General features: G+C 39.2%; 1 protein-coding gene across 3 annotated transcripts in view; it reads right to left on the reverse strand.

Annotated features, from left to right (window-relative positions):
• The window catches only part of LOC144009098 (uncharacterized), a 268151-nt gene extending 243898 nt beyond the window's left edge, over window positions 1-24253 (reverse strand). For 2 of the 3 annotated variants that reach the window (XM_077508606.1, XM_077508605.1), the window contains exons 1-4: window positions 23931-24253; window positions 14823-14884; window positions 9722-9842; window positions 7752-7931 (exon numbers count right to left, since the gene is read on the reverse strand). In XM_077508606.1, coding sequence (XP_077364732.1) covers window positions 7752-7931; window positions 9722-9842; window positions 14823-14884; window positions 23931-23939 — 372 coding nt within the window. In that variant the 5' untranslated portion in view covers window positions 23940-24253. Of the gene's footprint in view, window positions 1-7751; window positions 7932-9721; window positions 9843-14822; window positions 14885-22451; window positions 22558-23930 lie in introns of all 3 variants that reach the window. The other variant, XM_077508607.1, reaches the window with a different exon arrangement.
• Between the last annotated feature and the right edge of the window lie 100 nt (window positions 24254-24353).

Here is a 24353-nt window from a genome sequence, read left to right on the forward strand (position 1 = left end):
GTACAAAAGAAGAAAATGTTTAAACGTTTAAAAAAAAAAATAATAATAAAAAAAAATGAAGACAAAATTGTTTAAAACACTAATTATGCAAGTTCCTTTTGGATGAAGCAAAATTTATTAAATGAGTTATTTTAAAATTTAAAAAAAGGTGCAAATCTATAACTTTAAAAAACATAAATAAGTATTAATAATCTTTTTTAATGATTATGCTGATTTTATAATTTTGGAATGTAATTAGTGAAATTGCAATTGAATTTCGATTAATTCATTAATTAAACAGCCCAAGGTGTATTTAAATTAAATTAAAAGGATGGGCCAATAAAAATGTATGAGTGTGGTGTTTCTTTATTTGTATTAACATTGAAAGATAATAAACAGTGACTAATGAAAAATCAAAGTCACAAGCCGTGCATAAGAGTGGCTGATTCCACGACCCACTGTCGCGAAAAAAAAACTGCACAAACCATTTTTTTATAACATGACGTGACCTCTGACACATAAAACAGCTTGCATAACAGTAGGTCAAATTTTGGTGTTTTAAAAAAAAATCTGATTTGAGGACCTGAGAGGCATATTTTCCCCTAAAATAACATTTGAATTGCAAGGTGCTCCAAATTGCTCGTTGATTGTGTCACACCATTACAGATTTACGTCCTCTCTATGTGCAAACACATTTTCTTTATTTGTCCTACCTCACCCTTGTTTACATTTAAAACTTGACTAGTTGCTATTATGAGATGCTCAATCCATTATTATGTGTGCTGACAGTTGGTCTGGAACACAATCTGTTTTTAGTGCTAATAATTCAACACGCAGCCATTGTGCCCGTGTGCGGGGGGGCTCGGAGGGCTGCTGTGATAAAATATTGAGGGGCGGGCAAGGCAGCTGCAGATGCTGCCTGTCATGTGTGAGCGAATGAATGTTATGACAAGCGTGTTTAAACATTCATGCAGGGAGGAGAGTTTAGGAGGGCTTTTCATTAACACCAATGTGTCTTCATCTCCCCAGTGCAAGACTCTGCTGCTGGAAGACATGACAACAGAAGGGAGAAGTTAACATGGTGAGAGGATTCAGTCCCACACAAAAGCGTTGTTGGACTCGGGTCAGTATTTGTCTGCAAATTGCTCTTGGACTGGAAACACAATCAATACTCAACACCAGTCAAGACCACAACTACAGTTTGTTTGTTTTTTACCTGTTTATATAATAGAACCAAATACATTTTTGTTTGTTTGTTGAACATTGAAACAAGGAACAGACATTTTCAAACAGAAAGTTTAAAATAAAATAAATGAGAAATGAGAAATGGTGGGGATGCCCCGATCCCACTTTTTTTTTTTTTTTTTTTTTACCCTCATCACCTCATTTTGAGATCAGCCGAGTCCGAGTCCCGATCCAATACCTTGACATTTTAAGGAGAATTATTTTTTTTCTATTTATTTTTTTTTTACAAAACTACCCCAACACTTTATATCTGGTGAGTGAAGCAGTAATAATTAAAGTAGAACATTTAACCCCACTTTTTTTGGCACATCTATAAGTTACTCAAAGGACTATTATGAACCAGTATATTAATTTTTCACAAGAGCTTTATTTTTGAGAACCCACTGTAGCCGTTTTCAAGCGTGAAACAAGCCAACAAACTTTACAACAAACAAAAGGCTGCATTTGAAGAGCAAGCAAGCAAAATGGATGACCTTATCCTGACTGGTTTGGAGTCGCACCAGGTTAGACTAGATTTAGTGACCCCATGAAGGTCGTCGGACCCTCCGGATTCATGCTAGGCTAGGCTCGGCTGGGCTTCGGCGCCGGGGTCCCTCAGACGCTATTGCAGAGTCCCGGTGGGCGCCTCTGCTGGATCCGCGGGGAGGAAACGAAACACATCCGCAGCTGGATCAGTTGATCTATATTATCTCAATATTTTTTCATACATTTATATGCTAAACCTCTTATACCATATCTGTCTAATTTATGCACTATAATATACTATCTATACTATAATTTTTTGGGATGGACGGACGGACGGACGGACGGATGGATGGATAGCCCAACCAGTAGGAAGGAAGGTGGTGTCAAGGTGACCAATGTCCATCAATTCTGCTAAAGTCCAACCCACTTGAGGCATGTCCGCTGAAATTAAAAGAATGAGGCATGCACAGCACTCTGGCACAGCAACATCATCATTTCAGAATCGCGGCATGATATTATGGAGATGAAGCACGCATTTCAGCTCATCATATAGAGTGCAAAATCAATAGCTCGCTGATCATCTCATGAAGTCAAATGAAGGCAAAGGAGGAGAACGCGAGCGTCACGTCGCGTCACGTCACGTATGCTTGGCCTAAGTGGCTTTGACTTGCAAAAGTGCCTTTGCCTAACATGAGCATTAGTTCATGTCATAAATGGCTTAAAACGCTGCAAGGTGCATTAAAAAATGTGCACGCTCATCTGTTTTGCCTACACCTTGATGCAAACATTTTGAATTAATCGAGTTTTCACTGGTGGAGCAATTCCATTTTGATATTCAAATGTGGTGCCTTATGCGTGTGCGTGTGCCAGCGCACGACTGATCTAATCAGCCTTAAATCGGTTAATAAGCCAAGGACACAGAGGAGATGACTCAGCTGATGTGAGCATGAGCCGATATGAGCCAATATGAGCCGATATGAGCCGATATGAGCCGATATTCGCCTCCTGCACCCATTGAAGGCCTGCACGGAGTATGAAAGTCTCCTCACTGTACAATGCAAGCTTTGGCCACCACATCTCACCGGTAAATTTTGATCACTGATGGGAATCAACCAGAATCAGCTTAATTGGCTAAGTACGTAAAAACTAGTGCTGGAAGTCAATGATTTTTTTTTTTTTTTATTATAATTCAGCACATGATTTCAGTAATTAACTCACATCACACATTTTGTATCTGTTCTCAATGTACAAAACATTTTTTTTTTCCATAGTGTCATCCAAATACAAATATGTTGTGTATATTGTAGTTAATTGTCCTGCTAGTTAAAGTGTTAACTAATTAATCAATTACAAAGAAATCACATTAATCATGTATTAACGCAGATGAATCCCACTATTAATTTTGACCGCTGATTGTCTTCATCTGACCATTAGCGTGGATTTGAAATATAGAAGGGCCAAAACATGCCTTGTGAAAATTAAAGTGCAATAAAAAAAAACTATCCACCAGAGGGTGCTACAATTGCACAAATGGAAACTAACCTGCCTTTTTTTTTTTTTTTTAAGAGATGTTAAGTTTTCATTACAACTAATTTAAAATTAAAATTAGTTCATTATAGTTGTTATTTTTTTAATGATTCAAAGTTAAAATAACGTTGAGAGTGACTGCAAAAAAAATATATTCTATTTTGCCAAGATATTGAGCAGTACATTCAATTATTTTAAAACATCTCAGCTGCAGGTCGGAGCAAATTGGGAGATTTAAGGTACCTCACAACCAGGCTACTTCCTGCCTTTCATCGGCATAACAAAGACAGTCTTGTCCGATAAAACGATTCATTACAGACCCACAAGAAGCTGTGGTCAGGTTCAAAGACAATTTACATTCTCTCCCCTTCAGCCAACCAGTCGTTTTCGCTCGTATTCATTTCACCCCCAACTTTGTCCCTCTCCGAGACTTCTCTAAACACGTCTCGTCTCGTCTCGTCCACACGGGCCGCATAATGAGTGGCGAAGCTAAACGAGAGGAAACACGGCTCACTATTAGGAGGCGAACGCGGACTGAAGGTTTTAAATAAACACAGACGACTTCCAAAGACCCAAACTAACGGAACAGGCAGACGCGCGCTGAAAAAATACACACTCGGGTTAATCTACCATAAAACTTGTCAAAATATACACACGCCCGTGTGGATTCAACAGCAACAGACTGGCAGCAGGGCACACGTGTGCTTACATCGTCCAGTCATTATTTCTTCAGTACGGAAGCGTGGAAGAAATATTTTTGATTGGCGAGTACATTCAAACGTATACCAATAAGTTCCAAAATTAAGCAAACATTTGTAACGTTTATGAATTATTATTATGCCTGCAGTGCATGATTTAGATTTTTTGCCCATAATGCAACGCGGTGTTGATTTGCACATGCGCAGGTAATATCCCGCGGCATTATGGGAAAATATGCTAGCTTTGTAGCATTTAGCCTACAAGTATGTTCAAACGGATTTGCGAGTATGTTTCAACATCCATCCATCCATTTTCTTGACCGCTTACTCCTCACAAAGGTCGCGCCGGGGGGGTTGCTGGAGCCTATCCCAGCTGGCTTCGGGCAGTAGGCGGGGCACACCATGGACTGGTTGCCAGCCAATCGCAGGGCACACGGAGACAAACAACCATCGGGACAATCCAATTAACCTGCCTTTGGAATGTGGGAGGAGACCAGAGTACCCGGAGAAGACCCACGGGGCATGGGGAGAACATGCAAACTCCACCCAGGAAGGCCGGAGCCTGGACTCCAACCCGAGTCCTCATACTGATTTAGTCCCAGTTATTGTATTAATCAGGGTATTTAGTCTAGTCTAGTTTTCGTCCGTTGGAAAATGTGTGTTGACGAAATAATTTTTGTTTAGTTTTCATTGACAAAATTAACACTAGTCAGTAGGGATGTCAAGATACCGGCAATATCGTGATATCGCGATATTCAATCTCCCACAATATATCGTCATCGTCATGTCACGACATTAAAACAAGCACATCTATTAAAAAAAAAAAAAAAGTCAGGTTGATTTCCATTTGTGCCGTTCTAGCACCCCCTGGTGGCTAGTTTTTTTTTTTTTGTGCAGTACGTGTCGTAAATTCCTCAATACATATATTTATATATATTTTTTAGATATAATAGTTTTCATTGCAGTATAAGCGCAATATGTTTGTTTTTTTTTGTCCGCATTGACAGTTCCGCGCTTCCGTACTTAAGCCCCTTAAGATGCATTTGAAAACAACAATAAAGATGGGGGGGTGGGGGGTAATGTCTATGTCGATGAACGCTAATTAGGCAAATGTGCTTTCTTAAGTGTCTGATATGCTCTCAGGCACAACCACATAAAACCACTTCATGAGGTTAATTGGCTTATCTAGGCTCATTAGCATCACTAATTAGGATCCTTGTTAAAAGATAAGCATTGTTTATTCAATTTGCGTCGGGCTCCTTCATCACTCGTGTGCGCCAAGTAGGCATGAAGTGGGACCTGTGGGCGTCGGCTTCATCGTCGATCTCGTCAACGCCAGCAGACGCTCGCCGTCAGGTGCCAGATGCCCCGCCGAGCCCGCCAAATCGCGCGCACGCGCTTGGCTCCATGCGCCCAAATCCCCCATCATCATCATCATCATCATCATTAGCCGTCTGTTTAGCATAATTAGCGCTGTCAGCCAGATGAGCGGCGGCGCCAGTCACAACACGGCGCGTTGGAGGGGTGAGCGCCAGGTTGCTTGCACGTTCCCGCTGATTGCTGCCTGATGCAGCAGAAATTAATGATGCATTTTCATGTGCAAAAAATATCCGTGGGGTGATTTATTTTCCCGGTTTTTTTTTTTAAAGACAACTTGCTGTCTTTTGTTTCTGATGCTTAACATACCCTTCAAGGCAACAGTGAGGGGGGACAAAAAAAAACGCAAATCCACAAGATGCTCCTCACAAACAAACTTCAGCACTCCCAAATAAGCAGAGAGGCAAAATGAAAGCAAGGCAAGGAGAAGGAGAGCGAGCGTTACATTTACTGAAATTAAACATTTTCTCATCAGCCCGAGGGCGCAGCAGGCCCGCTAATGTATTATTCATTCCCACTTCACAAAGGAACATTAATCAATTATGAAGATATGAGGATCTTAAAGTATAGAGGAGAGATGAAGAGCGGCCCGTTCTTATTAATATGCGGCCGCAATCGTGCGCCCCCCCCCTCGCTACCGTGCTCCTCAAATCAATATTTTGCAGATTAATTTGAAGCGGTTGTGGCGAGATGGCGGATGGAAGGAAGGGGGGGGGGTGTCTGAGGTCTGAATTAAGGTGAAGTGTTCTGCTGTTTTTTATTTTTTTTTCACTACTCAAGGTAGGTTGTATGCTAGCAACGTAAATATTTTGGTGTTTTTTGTGATGCAAGGATTAAACACAAAATCACATTATGAGTAAGCCAATATAAGGCAGGTTGGAGACTTTTGGAATGAAAAAAAAAAATCAATTAATTGATATCAAATTGGTTTTCCTTTTTTATATCTGATATTGCTTCATGAAGCCATAAATCACTTATTTACTTTTTTACTTAAAATTGACATTTATGTATTTCCTTACATCTGCAAAAGACCTGACTTTTTGCACTTTAACACAAATCCAAATTGTTTTAATTTATATTTCCAATTATCGAATTACAACTCTGAAAACAATATTTTCATTTCCTCCTTGCTGATGCCAATGTCTGTATAAGTGATTATAACACGTGTTACTTCCCTGAACAAAAATGAAATAAATCATTTAGTGACATGATAATATTAATTTGGAAATTTATGTTTGTGTATCACGTCTCTGATATTTTAGAATAATTGATGTTCCAGACATATATCGATATCCTGCTGACTACCAGCAATTCAAATTTGTCCTCTGTAGTGGACCTTTTTAAACGTGAATATCTCCCACCCAGTGCATACGAGTGACTTAACTTGCTCTATCGAGGACATTCCGAGCTTTCCAATGATACCAAATGTGCGAGGGGTGGGACTTTGCTACCTTTGATTACATCATAAAAGAAAATGGCTTAAGCACTTTTTTGGGAAGAGGAAAAGGGATATATATATATATATATATATATATAGTTGTTTGTTTAAAATGATCCGTCATTGTTTTGTTCGAAATGGTATTTCTCAAATGTACTAGCAGTGTTCAGTGTCGGTATCAGCGACGATATTCGTAAAAAGATAATAGCAGAGAGGAGATGCGGCACGGATGCAAATTGAAACGATTTTAATCCATTTGTAATTGGAAAAGCATGTTAGTCTTTAATTCGTTCAAATGATCTTCCCTGGGTTTACGATGGAGTTATTCAATTGCACCCGGGAAGTCAATTAAAATGAAGGAAACGCTGAGGAGAATTAATGTTCTTATTTGCAGCCTCATTTACACATTGTCATCCATTTTGGCGAAAGGCGAAGGATCTATTTACTGTATAAATATGTTCACCTCCACACTCCAAATAGCAGTTTTTTCTCAGCCCACTTTTGAACATTTGCCACATCTGTCCTCCTCATCCACTTGTTCTTGACGTTTGCCTCATGTTTTAATCTTTTTTTCTTGTTGCAAGGATGTTCCATTAATTAGCGTCGAATGAAACGACCTTAAGCGAATCCTAACGAGCCCTGACGCGAAATCAACATTCGCCACCTACCCAAATGTCCGGCCCCTCACTGGGAATCGGGCTTTAACTGGATAAAATATTGAGTGAATGGCAAATTTCTATTCTTATTTCTACTTCCTGATCATAAAACAGCCACGATATAACACATATCACGATACAGTGGTCGCCTAATGATATGTATCGCGATACAATAATCATGATACATGGCCATAAAGTCAATACCTGTCTTGATACTTTACATTACACACATTTTTTAATGAAAACAACAAAACAACTTTTAACTTCAGCAGCGCTTCCGGTTTTCCGCTCATGTGCCGTGTCAGGTCAATCACGCAACTATATATTCCCGTATTTTATTTTTTTGTTTTTTTTGTTTCGACCCACCTGAGCATGCGTGTTGACAACCTCCTGTTGCAGCAGCAAAATGCTCGCTTGCATCTTCGTGATGCTGAGGTCTTTCTCAGCAATTTCCTTCATGTTGTCTCTCTGGAGGCTTCGCAGACAGGAAACGTCGCTCTGCAAGTGCGCTAACTTGGCGTCGGCTTCAACCGCGTCACTTGCCACCTAAAATAAGGAAATCCACAAGCACAAAAAGACTATTTCATCTTAATATTTAAGAGATCTGTAGACTTGGGTCAATTAGTGGAATTAGTGGAGTTCGAAGTAAACAAGGTGAAGCAGCATTTAGATGTTATGCTGCACAAAAATTACAAATTTTAAATTTGACCAGCTTCACATTCTTGATACATACTGCCTATTTGCTACGAGAGAAAAAAAATAAATCTTACAATTACAATATATTAAAGCACACTTGCGAATGTTATTGTGGTTTTCTGTCAGACTGACGCGGGCGACGCGAGGTCAAGCTGCGGAATGCGATGCCTCAACAAATAAACACGCACGCTCACACAAGTGGGTTATAGTGTGGGCGAAGGAATGAAAACAGTGCGCAGATGATTGCGACTCGTGTCATTGCGGATGAAAACATTTTGTACCGCGAGGAATTCAAGTTGCATCGGTTGCATTGTTAAGGATGTAAAGTTGTTTTAATTGGGGCTAAAAGGTTCCAGATTGTAGCTTCATGCAAAGAAAAACATCGTGTTGGTAAATGTTCACATTTTTGAGAAATGCTCAAAGGGCAGACGAAAGGTGATGGTTTGGAAGGGAGCCGCTTCTCATGGGAGCCTCTCACTGAATTCAGTTGTTTATTCATTGCTTGGATTTCAAATCAGAAATATGAACACATATGAGCAACTGGTGGCCCCCAACCACAGCCTAATTAGACCCTAAAATCAAGATACAAACCCCCCCAAAAAATCATTCAGAAAAATAATGTCAAAAAAAATCTTGAATATGTAAATTCAAATATGCATCGACTGTAGTTTTAAATTGTAACATCCCCATTCACCACTAGATGGCAGACATGACTTAGTTGCACTTTGATTACTTTTATTTGATTTGATTGCAGACTTGGAATGATATGCAGCACAAACACGATAATGAGTGCGTGTTTACATGTGCCCTAACCAAAAGCCACAGAAGACAATAAAAACAGCAGTCGGTATAATTTCGCAACGCCCAGCTCGCCGCTGCCATGTTTGTTCCCCGGAGCTCGGAGATTTGCCGCTAATTCATCACGGGTGCCTTACTTAGCCTCTTGTTAAACCTGCTTGTTAAACCGCTTCGAGCATATCATATAGTTAAAAGAAAAAAAGAAAGAAAGAAAGAAAGAAAAGATTTTGTCGCCTCCAAGTCAGCATTCTGAACAATAACATGCACACTGAAACAAGAGAGACGACAGAAAAAGTCATTTGGTCTTGTTAAATCCGTCAAAATGATAACATGGTCTGTTTTTAAATTAGGGCTGCAACTAATAATTATTTCGGTAATCGATTAATTTGTCAATTATTTTTCCAATTAACTGATGAACCTGATTTTTTTTTTAAGTCAAAAAAATTTCCATCCGTTTTTTTTTTCTTTTCCCCCCCAAAAAAACAGGATATTATTTCAAATTGATAGTGCACAAACATAAATTAATAATGATAAAGTTACCGGTTTGGTCTGTAACAAATAGGTGAAAATCTTTTTCATGGAATACGACACAAATTTCAAATTAAGAAAGATCAAAACGATTCATCGACTATCAAAAATGAATGAATAATAATTGTTGATTAGTTATGGAGTGCTGTTGCCACAAGTAATTGATTAGTTATCAAGTGCTCGATTAATCGTTGCACATCTATTTTGAGTGTAAAATTCAAATTCCCGTTAAGGAAAGCTCAATTATTGATAGTTTTAGAGTTGGACTCAGACGTCTTGTTTGGAAGAATGAAGAGTTGTGGTGAGCGAGTTACCTTTTCATTCTGCAAATTTCTCTCCCTCCACTTGTGGGCCACATCAGACGCTGTTCGCCGTCTTTGCACGCAGGTTGTTGGATCCTCCGCATCGCAAGTGGTCTGGACGAGAGAACCAGAGCTGGAAAAATACAAAAGAAACATGCTAGCTCAGTTATGAGTACAATTTTGTTTAATCAGCATACCAAAAAAAAATGAGAACGACACTACATTTTGCCTTTACAAAGACAATAAGGCTCAATTTTGAGAGGGGGGGGAATAAAAAGTATTCCACCACTAACAAGAATGATGTTTTCGTTAAATACAACCGAAATCTCGTTCCAATTTGATTCACAAGATGTCTCAAATGATGGCAACTGAATCTGATTTCTGCGTGTGTGCGCGCGTGTGCGTGTCCCAACTGTAAAAATATGCTAACTCTGCCCAGAAAACTCCTTCAGTCACCAGTGACAGCTGTCACACACCCGAGATGGCAAAGGAGAGGGGAAAAAAAAACATCACACAGTTCACAAACACACAAGCATAAAGACGTATGCACAATCCCATGCGCACGCACACACACACACAATTTGATATTTACTAGCCTGTTCAGATAAAACTTTGCACAGATTAAAAATGTTAAAACTCACATTTGATCAAGCGCGTCGGCACGCTGGCGCCGAGCAGCGAGGGGAAGGCGGCGTTTGACAAAAGTGACAAGATGGCGTGCGGATCGAGAGTTAAATCGCTCGCTTCGGCAAAACAAACTTTTCCCTCAAAAAAGCCAAAGATGACTTTAGATTACAGTCTGCTTCTGTTTCAAGCACAACAATGCATCTCGCTATCGTTTTCTATCAGACGATCACAACAAGGTGCCCTCGTTTGGAGTGATCACTTTGCACTGCATTTTATTCAAGATAATCATAAAAAAAAATACACAAATCCTGTCAACAAGAGGATGTATGTATTATGCAAGGAAAAAATGTTCAATTGCTATTTTAATACATTTGTACTTGAACATAACCAGAAAATGAACAATGCATTCATTAGGTTCATTTTTTTCACAGTTTTATGTAATATATTTTTTTAATCGAATAACAAACAACTAATCAATTATCAGAGTAATTGTTTTTGATCTTTGATGAATCGTTTAGATATCTACGGAGACACTTGGCAATACAAAAAGGTCACAATATAAAAAAAAAAAAAAAAAGAGCTCATAGTAAAAATAGCAGTGAAAAATATAAAAATGGATATAAAAGTTCTAAATATATGTTTTGAGGCATTTACTTGCTAATGCTTGCACACATTGAATTCCGACACATATTGACAAATTACGTTCCCCTTCTGATCTGACCATTAGCATTGATTTTAAACATAGAAGGGCCAAAACATGCCTTGTGAAAATTAAACTGCACTAAAAAGAAATAGGTTTGTCATTCGGATGAGCAAAAAAATATTGTCTTTTTTCATCCTATTGTAAAAACATCAATAACAACAACAACAACATGTAACTTGTGTGTCAACTAGAAGCAACCAAAGAGATATTTTCGTTTCTATTACAACTCTGCAATATGCAGTTTTGAAACTTTTGGTGCTATACACTAAATTAAATCGAAGCGTTGACCTAAAAATGTGTTTATTAGCTATGCATATTGCATGTCATTACTCGAATGCGTGCTGTCATATCTTCATGTTCCCAATTATGCATACAACAAATGAGGCTATATGACGATTGATTGTGATATATCATAAAGTAGCTGAGCATTAAAAAAGCAGATGAAAGGGGGGGCGATTCCTATTTGGAGTCATAAGTGTCCCGATGATTATTGCGTGTGCGCGTTTTATGAAAACAGGCTCTCCATTTCTCAACCTGTCACTCGGCCCTATTAGGCAAACGCTAACAAAATTTGTCATGAATATGCAGTAATCACATGCAAATTGCTTCTCACTGCCCTTGCCCCTTATACACGCGTGCGCGTGCATTTGCCCTCAGGGCGAAAGACGTTGGCTTTGGAAACCTCGTTCTTTCGACACCATTACAGAAAATCTGAAGAACAAACAATTGCACTGGTCGCAATTCCCTTCACATTTAAAGCTTCATGTTTTTCTTTTACGTGTTGCCAGTTCTCTCCTGCACACTTTTATAGACGCGTGCACTAAAACAAGTGGCCGGTGTGTTGCCTCCGTCTCCCTCGGGTGATATTTGACACAGCTTGGGTGCTGCCACAGCAATTAACCTCCTTGTTAATGAGAGAAAGCGCCGTCGAGCAGCCAGATGCATCTCAGAGCTGCGTCGTCGTTCTCGGCGAACTTGTCCGCCTGGCAGCTGTTGTCGCGACCGGGGAAGCGAACGAGACGAGTCGAACGGCGAGGAGAGGACGCGTCTCTTGAGAAGCGCGAAAGCGAAAGCGGCGGCGATTGATTGATGTCGTCGTTAGAGCCGCTAGGTCAGCTGGAACATTATGGATATGATCTGATTATTAGTTATGAGCTCGTGCGACGGGGAGGGTGGGGGGGGATTAGTTTCCTGTGCGGGTCCCTGCGCAAGCGGCCTACCACAGTATTGATCAGTTAGCGCGAGCTAATCGGGGAAGAGGAGCCTGACCTGGGAAAGTCAATATGGAGAAAACGAGACACATCCGCATCCTGTCCTGAGAGAGACCTGCATGGCAGTGACTGGGAAATGGGGGGGGGAGTGTAAAACTTCATTTCTTAGACTTGTTTCCTTCTCTATCGTGTGATAAAAAGGCCAATAATCAACCGATTATAATTGGCAGCCAATTAATCGGTACATTCTGACATTATGATACCAGGTATCGGTATCGGCCCGATAGCAGCCTTTTTTCAAGTACTCGAGTTCTGGTGACGCAGACGAGCACAAGCGAGCGATGGCGGAGGGGGAAGACGTGAAGTGAGTCCTCCTTGCCTGTAAGTGGCGCTAGCTTGCAGCAGTTTCTCACCAAAACTTCACCGCTTTGGAAATACTTCAAAATTGTGAATATATTATATAATTATAATTACACTTCTACAATTTTTTTTTTGGTTAATATTTTATTTCTTATTTATTTTTTTCATTTGAACAGAATGTATTTAATTTTTAAACAAAATCTAGAATATTTGGTACATTAAACATGTCCCATGTTGAGTTAAAAAAATGTATTTACTCGGCTAAAACGTTTGTCAGATAATCAGATGCCATTAATATTTGCGCTTTTAATGTTCATGCCTAACAGAACGAAGGAAAATGAATTTTCAATTTTGTGTTTCTTTAAAGTTAGAACCGTTACACAAGGAAGACTGTCAGGCGGTAAAACAAGTTATGCACCTTTATCAAGTGAGATTATGAATTTAATCAAAGTTTTTTAGTTTTTTTTTTTCCCCCTCTGACTAACTTTCCACTTTCCAAGACTTTTTGGATAAGGAAAACAGCACTCAAGATAACTCTCCGGGAGATTTTACTCAAGGAAATTAAAAATAAATAAATAAAATATATGATGGAGGTGGAAAGAGGAATAAAATGACACTCACTCACTCGTACATCAATACAGTGATAGATCAGCACGTGTGCGCCATTTGAACGGAATGTATAAATATAAAAAAAACGTGTAGATAAACAAAAAAACGGAGGGAGTGGAAGAGTAGATAAAAGAGAGGATTTCACCACACAGTTGTGCACGCAAGTACACACACCTGGCTGAGTGATGCCGCCCTCCAGGGTGGCTTCAATCTGATGTGTTTAATGTTGACGCTGGTGGCAAGAAACTCGCTCGCTCGCTCACGCACGCACACGCACGCAACTCACCCGCTGTTTCAACCTGTCTGTCATTTCATTTCATGAGACCTGATTTACTCATTTCATTTATTTTATTATTACTATATGTGCAGGCATTTCAAGCGCTCAAGGTGTGATGCAAATCCCCCCCCCATGTATTTGACAGCAAGCATCCATTATGCCCCTCAGTTCAAATATGGCACACATGCCAAAACGTTGATGTGTGCTGGGACCTTTAATTGGCTACACTGTATACTGTCAAGCGACCCTCTTCTGGACACTCTATGATGGGATATGTTCTTCATTTTTCATATGACATCAGATGATGGCACAAGATATTGGATGTTGTGTTAACTTTTATCTAACGACATCACATCAGCTATATATATCCACAATTTGGATTTTATCATAAGCTCCGCATCAACATTTGAGTTTGGCTTAGTGATAGGGCTAGACCGATTATCGGCTGGGCCGATTATCGGCACCGATATTAAGCATTTTGACAAATATCGGCATCGGCCATATGATTCTTCAAAATGGCCGATAATCGATCCATTAAAAAATAAAAAAAATAAAAAATAAAAAGTCTTAACTTCAGGGAACTAATTTAAATGTTTTTTTGTTTTTTTTCCAAAGATGCTGCTGAGCCTGGGAACTCTGCAACTTCTGTTTTTGTTTGAAATTAAAACTAAGATAAGAAGAAAAAAAAAGAAAGAAAGAAAGAATACTTTAAATTTTGGAATAATTTATTTAGTCCCGAAAACAATTGTTTATTTAACTTTTGAAAACATGCTACTGTCCCTGGGAGATCCCAGAACTTGTTAGATTTTAAAAACAAATGATGTCTATTGACTAAGATTTTAAATAAATAAATAAATAAAAGGCGCACTGGATTATAAGGCGCATGGTCAGCTTTTGAAAAAATTGAAAGCTTTTAGGTGCGCCTTATAGTGCGGAAAATATGGTACATGATTAGAATTTCAAGACCAAAAAGTTATTGTTGTTGTATCGTCTTGTTTAGTGTGAAACTTAATAAAAAAAAATCACCCTCTCAAAGGGAAGGGGGGTCTAAAACAGAGGCCTGGCAAGTCTTTAGGGTTTTTGCAGCACTGCATGGTGGTGGGAAACATCATTTAGGGATTTCCATATTGCCATGGGGAGACGACTGATGCGCTTATCTGCTGCGGCACTCAGCCTCCCTGAGGAGGAGGAGCCAGTCCCGAAGGACAACTTTACTGTCCCCCTCTGTCACTGCATGGGGAGATTTGTGTTTGTGTGCATGTCGTGCTGTAGTCTCTCATCAAGTCAACACTAGAGTGTGTTTTGAAACATGAAAAGAATACATACTTTTGGGACGGTCCAACAAATCCATCCAGCAACAAAGTCCTGAACTCAATCTTCTCGGCCATCTGTGCAAAAACAAAAACAATTCGCATTTTCAGTCAGTTGCGCTGACATATTGACGGAGAGGTAATTTTGCTCATTTTAGGGTAATGAATGTGATTTTTTTTTTTTTCTGGTGCCGTAAAGCGTGATCAAGCTTGACAGCACACAAAGGGATTGAGGTGTAATCGGCACTGCTCCTGTCCTATTGCTCTAATTTAAAATCTTGATTGGCAACTGGATGATAATGTGAGAAGGACAAGGAATTCGACTAGGAAGTTGCATCACTTACAAATTCTACACTATCCTCGTTTATTTCCTTTATTTCAAATCAAGTCAAACTTTATTTAGCATTTTTCACACCTAAAAATGTAACACAAATTTCTGTGCAATTAAAAATCCATAGTAACAACATAAAAAGAAGACCGACCCCCTCCCACTCTCATACACACGTGAAACCAGAGAAATATGTATTAAAAAAAAAAAAAAAAAAAAAAAAAAAGACATGGCGGGGCACAGAGAAACCATGTGAGGAAAAGTACCCAAGGTTAGCTCATGGCCACAGGGAGCGGAGTCATCTCAAAGACCCACGACCCAGATTGAACGTGGTAGGCTTCAAACAGCTTATTTATCCAATATCCACCATTTGAACAATCTTGCAACCTTTCATCAGTTTTTCTCTTCTGTCCATGCCCAGGGAGGTTGGTTACGGTTCCGTGGGTTGAAAATTTCAGTTGACACAGGTGAACATTCAGATCTCTGGAGATGGACTTGTGGTCTTGAGATTGTCAATTTTTAACCCAAATTTTGGGTATCAAATCATCTGACAATTCTTTGCTTTTTCTTACTTTTCTCAATGTTCAGTGTGGTACACGCAGACACGCCTTCTCCTCTTTTTAAGTGTGATTTCTAAATTGCTGCCACCTGTTACTTGTCATAGATGAGTTTAACTACAAATTAATGGAGCTTGCACTTCTTACTATTTTGATAAGATGCAAACAATTTTGGCAAGCACATTTTTGACGTTTTTGTTGTTTTTTTTGGGGGGGGGGGGTTCAATGCAAAATAAATAAATACATAAATAGATAAAACGCATGAATACCTAAGAATTTGTAATTACTACAATTTTTAGGAGAAGTGGTGCATTGTACGATAGAAGCACAGGGATGCCAATGTTAAAGGTCGTGTCAGTTATAAAGACCACAAATGAACAAACAAACATATTCAAAATATAGTTATTAACAATATGAAAAATAGTATGAAGTGGAGTATATGAAAAAGAGAGTGAGAGAGAGAGAGAGACCCAGTACTATACTGGTGAAATATCTGGCACTCGATCGTTGAGGTGACCGGGGTCATTCGGAGAAAAGGAAATCGATACTGACAGCAATGACTCATTGGTCAATACGCGTGTGTGATTTTTTTTTTGTATAGTTTATGTGTATTGTGTATTGTTAGAATATGCGAATGTGACAAAGTAAAAGCAGCCTCATAATTTTATTCAGTCTTTTTTTTTTTTTTTGCTACAACAGCATAACATTAACAGAGACACATGTGCTTCTTGCCAGATGCAAAATGATTCCCCCAAACATAAAAATGGATATTCCACTGAGAGGACCTGGCCCACGTAGAGGTCAGTGGCTAATATAGATGGACTGAATGAATATGTGCATGTCTTTATAAGCATACCTTGTACCCTTGGGTTACAAGGAGTTATGACCTGCTTACATTATTAAGGTGAGTAGTAGGCTACATGTGGGGTGGCCTAAACAGCGAGTCAATTCATTACCGATGCAATCCCTTAAGTACATGAATAAGCGCACGGACGCTCTCAACTGTAAAGGAGACAAAATATGGGTGCGATGCAGAGCACTTTAGATAAATCAGAAAAGGGAGAAAATTAATAACAAGGAATAAAACAACATTAGCTGATTAAGTATGTATGTGCAGCGTTATGTATTTTGATGTAATTTACAGGCAGCTAGGCCGGGTGTCCGGAATAAGGTCTCAATGCGGATCATGGTGCGCACGTGCATTCTGTTGGTAATCTTTCACCAGGAGTTGCAACGCAGTCTCGTGAAAAGTCCTGCAATCTATAGAAATGAGAAGGTTATAGCTATCGTAAACCCATTTGTTTGTGGCAGGATTTATGAGATTAGATGTGTTTCCTGTCTTATAAAATGAAAACAAAAGAAAATATCAGATTATAGTTACATTCAATAACATCAGTATTGGTGAAAAATACATGGACGACTGAATACGTGTTGTATCCCATATATACCTACAGTACTTGTAGCATTGAAAGGAACATAAACACGGGAAAAAAATACAATAAAAATAACGTCCTTGGCAATCATAAAGATTGTTGAAACTATTAAGCCAAACAAAATGGATTCTGCTACCAAATGGGAGCTAAGTAAAACACATACTGCATAGAATGTTCATACGGTTTGTATTGTATTTAAAAAAAATCATTTCAACAAGTAATCAAATAAAAAGCAGAAGGGTACATTTGTTTAATCATCGTCATCATCATTTGACTATAAGGATCTGCAGAAAAAGAAGTTGTTGAAGTCAGGCAATAAGTTAGCATCTATAAAAGCTTCGAGGTGTAGATTAACTGAAAGTGATGGCACCGTGATGAAGAAAGAATCCAAGAAATCATTCATGGAAAGAGATGACTTACTTCTGCTCTTATTGTTCTTATTTTCTTCCACTTCGCCTTCATTTCTATTCCAGCGTCCAACCTTTTAATATTCCCCTGTCACGTCCTTTCTCATCCACTTGCCCCTCACCCTCTCATCTTCTTTGTGTTTATTTCTCAAACTGAAACGAGCTATCCATTTACGCAATCATTTCATTTTGCCACTCTTCGCCATTCCTTTTGTCTGGAGCTAGGTCAACTGAAATGAAAGAAAATAAAAAATAAAATAAAATAAAAGTAGAAATGTGAGTGTGCGTGTGTGTCAGAACAGAAATTACAAGATGAGGGGGGAAAAAAATGAATACCACGATTCAGAGTGATGGCTACTACAAGGAAAATGTTTGCTACCTTTTGGAAAATGTCAAGGACTGCATGTTTGAAGTGAGTGCGTACAAAAATGTAGAGGTTCGTTTTGTTCATTATTTAGTTCGAGGCATGTGTAATACAACGAAGGATTATAGACTAGACCAGGGATGGGCAACATAAATGATGACGGGCGGTTGAGTTTTTCATCAGTGCTACACAGAAAATTCTGTCGAGTAAAGTTGACTCTATTTGGAGTGGGACCAAATAGACTCAGTTTTAGAGTAATATTTACACTTGAAAGAGAGTAAAATAAAGAATTTAAAAAATAAATAAAGGTCACTCAAGGGTTGAGGAACGAACTAGTGACCTTCCTACTCCCTGAGATGTTCCTACTGTGTGTCAGTACAGTGGTTCACACCCGCGGTCCTCACGTACCAACTATCCGGCCTGTTTTCCCACAGCAAAACAGGTGTTTTAAACGATTAGCTAATCAGCAAGCTTGCATGAAGCCTGATAACGGTCCTCAGGTGTGTTGGCTGAGAGAGACACGGAAATCAGGCTGGATAGGTGTACTCGAGGACCGGAGCTGAGAAACAGTGCGTTAGCATATCGCTCGTGTCAGTTGTAATCTTCCGAAGTCCAAGAGACCAAAAACATTGTTTTTGGAGATAAGCAAACAGTAGGAGGGGCATAGCTCAGGCGGTAGTCTCCCAAGTTGAAGGTCGTGAGTTCATTCCTCACCCCTTGAGTGACTTTTTGTTTTCAATTCTTTGTTTTACTCTCTTCCAAGTGTAAATATGAAAATAAAACTGAGTCTATTTGGTCCCACTCTAAATAGAGTCAAATTTACTCTACAAAATTTACTTTGTACTGGGGGCCACATAATACCATGTACTTCATAACCAGATGCAAGATAAAAATGACATTTTAAAGGGGAAGACAACCCAAAAATGTTCTTGTTGCTTTATGCAGCCCCGCTAGTCTAAACACGTGTTCTGATGACGGCAATATTGTGTTTGTGGAATCAATCAATCTGATGGAGCAGCCATTTTGCCACTTGCTGTCAAAAATTAGATGACAGTCGCTCAGGGTTCGACCAATCAAACCAATTTTCACTTACAGAAGTTACCAAACCTTCCCTTAAAAAAAATTGTTGCCACAAATAGTTGACTTTTAGAAGCATTATAAAACAATAATCCAGGTAATAAGTCAGCCTGTACAGTCGCAGTGTTTCAGAGTTACAGTTCCATTCCGAGGCTGATATATTAACAAAGGTTTACGAGGGCAGAGCAGTACATATGTAAGTTTGGCCTTATGACTGACCTTACAATGCACTTAGTATCCTGTACGGGGAGTAATGCTGCAGCCACTCCCACAAGCCATTTATTTCAGCTAAAGACGGCCAAGCACTCATAAATCAGCATTAGGAACCTCTCGCACTCTCATTTCAATCTCCACATTTTCTTGTCTTTCATCTTTTTGCCTGATTAGCTCATTGTTATATCCCCCCCCCCAATAGTTAAAATACTACAAAACTGAAATGTTTGAACTCTGCCTTACTTAATATAAAATGATACTCTTAGCCTCGTGCTCCCCGTCTTCTCCAAATGTCCTTAAATGTTTCATCCTACCGGTTGTTTATGTTGCACACCTATTCCACCCATTCACTTTGAAAATTCCTTCGACTGCAGATAGAGACAGCGTCCCTGACATGTCCACGCTGGTATCGGCACCTCTATTGATTTTAATTAGCTTAATTAGTTCATTATTTCAAGGCTCAAATGGGGGCATCCATGACTTCGCAGTGAGGGAATTGCGTGTGTGCAGGGCGGTAGTGGGGGAGGGTCTCGCTGGTCATGGCGGGACAGTGAACTTAATATGGTAATGAAGATGATAAATTATCACTCACAGCAAAGTCATTAACAACAACATTAGCATAGTCAACCACCACGACCCCTTGACCTCCCTGGTCTCTCGCACGTCTGTTCCGTTTGCCGTCCAAGCAGCTGCTCCTTCATCACGTATACGCACGCATGTGAATGTGTGGAAGAGTTGCACAAGGGAATTTTTTTTAATGCTTAGCGTATAACTAAATTTACATTTCTCACATTAACGTCAACAATATAACAGCATTGTTTTTGTAGAAAGTCGAAATACAAAAGTATGTTCAAGCTTGCAAAATTGGACTACATGGACTTTAATCTAAACACGACCGAACAGGGAGCGCAAGCAATGTCCCTGGCGCACCCCATTCACGCAAACGCTCCCTTGTCCTGCCTCCCCGACAATCATTGACGACGGGGATCTCTTGGCAAAAACAACACGCGAAGATCGAATGGTGTCGAGCTCAGACTTGTAGTATGATTACACGTCCCGTCCACGACACGGAGCGAATTCATCTGTCGTTAAAGACAAAAAAAAAATTGCATAGCTTGAGCCGTAATTGATTCTTCCTAGATGACATATTTTCAGTACAGTATTTGTAATGTAATTTCAACCTTCAATTAGGTTTTCCATGTCAGATAGGTTATTAGAAGTAAAAAGTTTCCTAAAGTATAGCATGTAACCTTTCAGATTTACAACAATCTAAAGGTCATCACCGGTTACAATAAATGTAAATGTCATTACTTTCAAAGTACTGTAGTGTCTGACGCAAGCCTGCGTTATGTCAGTGAGGAAGATGACATGCATTTGCCTGCCTATGTAGAACAGAAAGACAACAGAGCCTTCGCCGCCATCTAATGAACAGAATACAAAGAGCTAAACATCTTGAAATTCTGACTCCAAAACTATGTACAGTATTGTCAATTGCAGTTTTCTACATCAAGACTTTGCACGACAATTCAATCCGATGTTTGTCAAGCTCCTATTACAGACTTCATTGCGTTGTTTACATGCTGGAAAGGTCCATAAGTAGCTCTAAATGCTCTTGATTTGATTAGATATCACATTATGGACATCAGAGCAGAAACAGACAATTGTCCCCGGATGACTATAATAGACTTGCGTGAGTGACTCAATTTGTTTGTATTTGTTTATCAATTGAAAGGGTGAAAACATCCAAAGTTGCATGAATAGACAGCAAGAGCATCATTTAAGTTGGATGAAAATGGAGATTTAAAAACACAATGGAGATGCTTATAATCCACCATTTTCTTCGGCTGGCCCAAGAAGCTTTTTGTCACGATCGATACCAAAACTGTTCTACCACCTAAACACATAGGCAGCAGGATTTTGACTTTGAACAAAGAAACTGTCATTTAGTCAGTTCTGCAATTGTGTCTTCGTCATGGCAGCAAGAAGAAGCCCTTGCTCATTATCACTTTAAGTAGGCATGTATTTGGCAATATAAACATGTTTATTATGCAGCCTATTCAGGAAACACAGCAAAAAAAAAAAAAACCCTATAGAGGCGAAGGAGGAATGCTGTCGAATGCAAAGAAATGCAGTGCATTGTATTACAGTGACCTTTGCAAACTTTATGGCGAGGATGCAACACTGGCCTTCTGACCTCCACCACAAAAGCAGGTAAGTACTTGCATGTGCTGTATAATAGGCCACAACTACATTTCGACGTGCAAAATCACACAAGCTCATAAAAGGCCACATCTCATTGTCATTTCAAGTTCGGCAGCCCTGTCAAAGTTTTCAGATTTAGCTATGGGTATGCTAGCTATTTTTACGTGTGCCTTTGGCCAAAAATTTGCAAAGGCACATGGCCACCAGAAACATCATTTATATGTAGCATTAGAAGGGAAAGTTTAAAAAAAATCTACGAGTGCAAAGCTGATGCCACTCGTGCCTCCTCTGTATTATTGAATAATGCATCATAATAACCACAGGCTTGTTGTTAGAAGGACTTTGCTGGTTTCTTGACATAATGACTGCCCTACTTTTATCGTGTGCAAGAGGGGGTATTGAATTGGCATTAATGTTTCAAATGTTTGCTACCAGCCAAAACAAAAGCCTCGAGATAAGATAAACAAACAGCCTTTGCATGACAGGGGTGCCAGATAATGAGATCCAATAAAAGATCTGTATTTAAAAAAAAAAAAAAAAAAAAAAATCATGCCTTTCATAAGATGACAAATGTAAAGACCACATTGTATCCCACCAAGTATTTCCAATTTAATATGTACTATGTAAGATCAACAAAAGAACCACGTGCGTCTGCCCACTCATCAAGTATGAAATTCCACAACCAAAGTACATCTTTTGGCATCTGCCTATTTTTGAAAATATGTTATTGAGCGAGCGAAAGGGCGAAAGAGCCGCTTGGAAACAGCTGTTTAAGCACTGTCATATGAAAGTCAATTGGTAAAGACAGTCGCAGTGTTAGCTTAGAGTAGAATTATTAAAAATGGTGTTACGAGCATTGGTGTCACATAATGTGCGGCTAACTTGTCAATTGGGGTGTGAGTGGCATATTTTTGGCTATGTCAAGAGCCACACTCCTCCTACACATATTAACAAAGTGTAATTTGGTGGCTTGGTTTTTAAATGTTGTGCAGAGGATGTAGTTACAAATCCAGTGGTGCTAAGCTACAGTACATTGTGTTTTGATGAACACCAATTAGACTTACAGTATATCAGCGTCAGCTTCTAATAAACGGCACTCTCTTGAAGGCTTGGTGAAGAAGTCCAAGGGGCTGAAGGGAGTATGTTCGTGCTTGGTGATGTGTCCATGTGCTACAGAGACAGAGAGAATTGATGTCTCAGCAAATTAAAATGCTTTCATTTTATTTAAGCATTCACTTGTTTTCCAAACTCTGGTCTCTGCTTGCACTACTAGTAGCAAGCAGCCAGCTGCTTGTTTTAAATTAAGAAATCATTTTCATCCGTCGCCATGATTGGTCAAAATAAAAGTTAGGTAGCGCATCATCCAATCAGCTCGAAGTATTGTACAGCACGTCCCGACCATGAGTGAATCCCAATTATCAACCTCGCTATCGTCATACAGACCACAAAACCTACAGAAGTTTGAATTGTTGCATCTTTTTCAGTAGACAAACTTTATGATAAAGTGTTCACGTCAGCCTTTAGGACAAGGGAGCTGCTGGTTTCTAAACACATAACCTCATTACGAAGGCCATCGAATGGACCCAGCTGACCAAAAGCCATCTCTAAAATCTTATTACACTTGCGTTGATGCACAGCCCGGCTCACACAGACTACATTCTGTCCCTACATTATGTCACATGACAATCCTGATGATTAGAAAGCTTGCTTTAAAAAAATAAAATAAAATATGGGTTTGGATCAGTGTTCCTGATCTGTGCCACTCAGATTGAAACATAATGCAATTTGCCACCTGTTGCAATTGCCACAGCTTTATGAAAGTGGCCCCTGTGTACATCCTCCTGCTATTTGTCTGAGAGAATAGAGGCCATCTCCTGATGACCATGTCATGGGGAAGTGGATGTTCTTTGATTTGTATTGCACCGGGTATAGATGGTATTGGTAACCCAATAACAATCGGTGATGGTAGTAAATTGTGCTACACCAAATTCAGTTCATTCGGTTAGTATATTTTCTCAAGATTCTTTTTTTATACATAATCTATAGTGTTGTTGTTATTTGTTACAGTGTACTGAAAGTACCAAATACCTAGCAATGCAAATTAAAATACAACAAAATAGAATTTAACAGACTTCAGAACACTCTCACATCTGAATTAATAGACAAATACCTGAAATGAATGAATTGAAATGCATGTTGTACTTGTTTTTAAACAAGAAGTAAATATCCCCATTGTTGGATAGAATTTAAATTTGCTAAATCTAGGTTAATTAATATCATCCAAGGCAAGTAAAAACAAATGAAACCCAACCATAGCTTAGCTTATACCTCTTGGAGGAAAACGCAAATAAGAAGCAAGAAAAAAAAGAAGCAAAAACATTTTGTCTTTTCCTTCCAATTCAAACAGCACCTCCAAATTTGAAGACAAGGTGAAGGGAAATATCCACGTTTAATCCTTAATGCATTAGGAAAACCAAACTCTAATAACTATTGTACATTCAATTCCTTTTAAATGTCAAAATTAACGAGAAATGTGGTCTCACCTGCAGCATCACCTGTGGGCTTGAGGTAATGTCCACTTGCTGGCATCTCAACTTTGCTCGTGCAGTGTGTTTTGAATTCTTTCATAAGTTATTTCAATGGGGTTTGTCGGGGTTGGTGAGCCCTGTTTGACATCTTGCACCTGTTGTTCTGGATGCTTTGATTGCTCAAGGCACAAAATACTAATAGTGGCGTGCAGTTTCAATTCTCTACAGTTTACTAAACGACAGTGGCATTTCACGAAGGAAACACAATATCTTGCCGTTACTGTGCGTTTTAAACGGACGTCCTTTTCGTGCATTGTATTCGTGTGCAAAACGGTTTCCACGTGCGGTTACCACAACAGAAACTGTACAATAAATTGTGTTTTTAATGACACACGCTCTCAATACAGTTTGCCACTGCGATGACGTTGGGTGACCCGA

Source organism: Festucalex cinctus, chromosome 20, assembly GCF_051991245.1.
Source record: "Festucalex cinctus isolate MCC-2025b chromosome 20, RoL_Fcin_1.0, whole genome shotgun sequence".
NCBI lineage: Eukaryota > Metazoa > Chordata > Actinopteri > Syngnathiformes > Syngnathidae > Festucalex > Festucalex cinctus.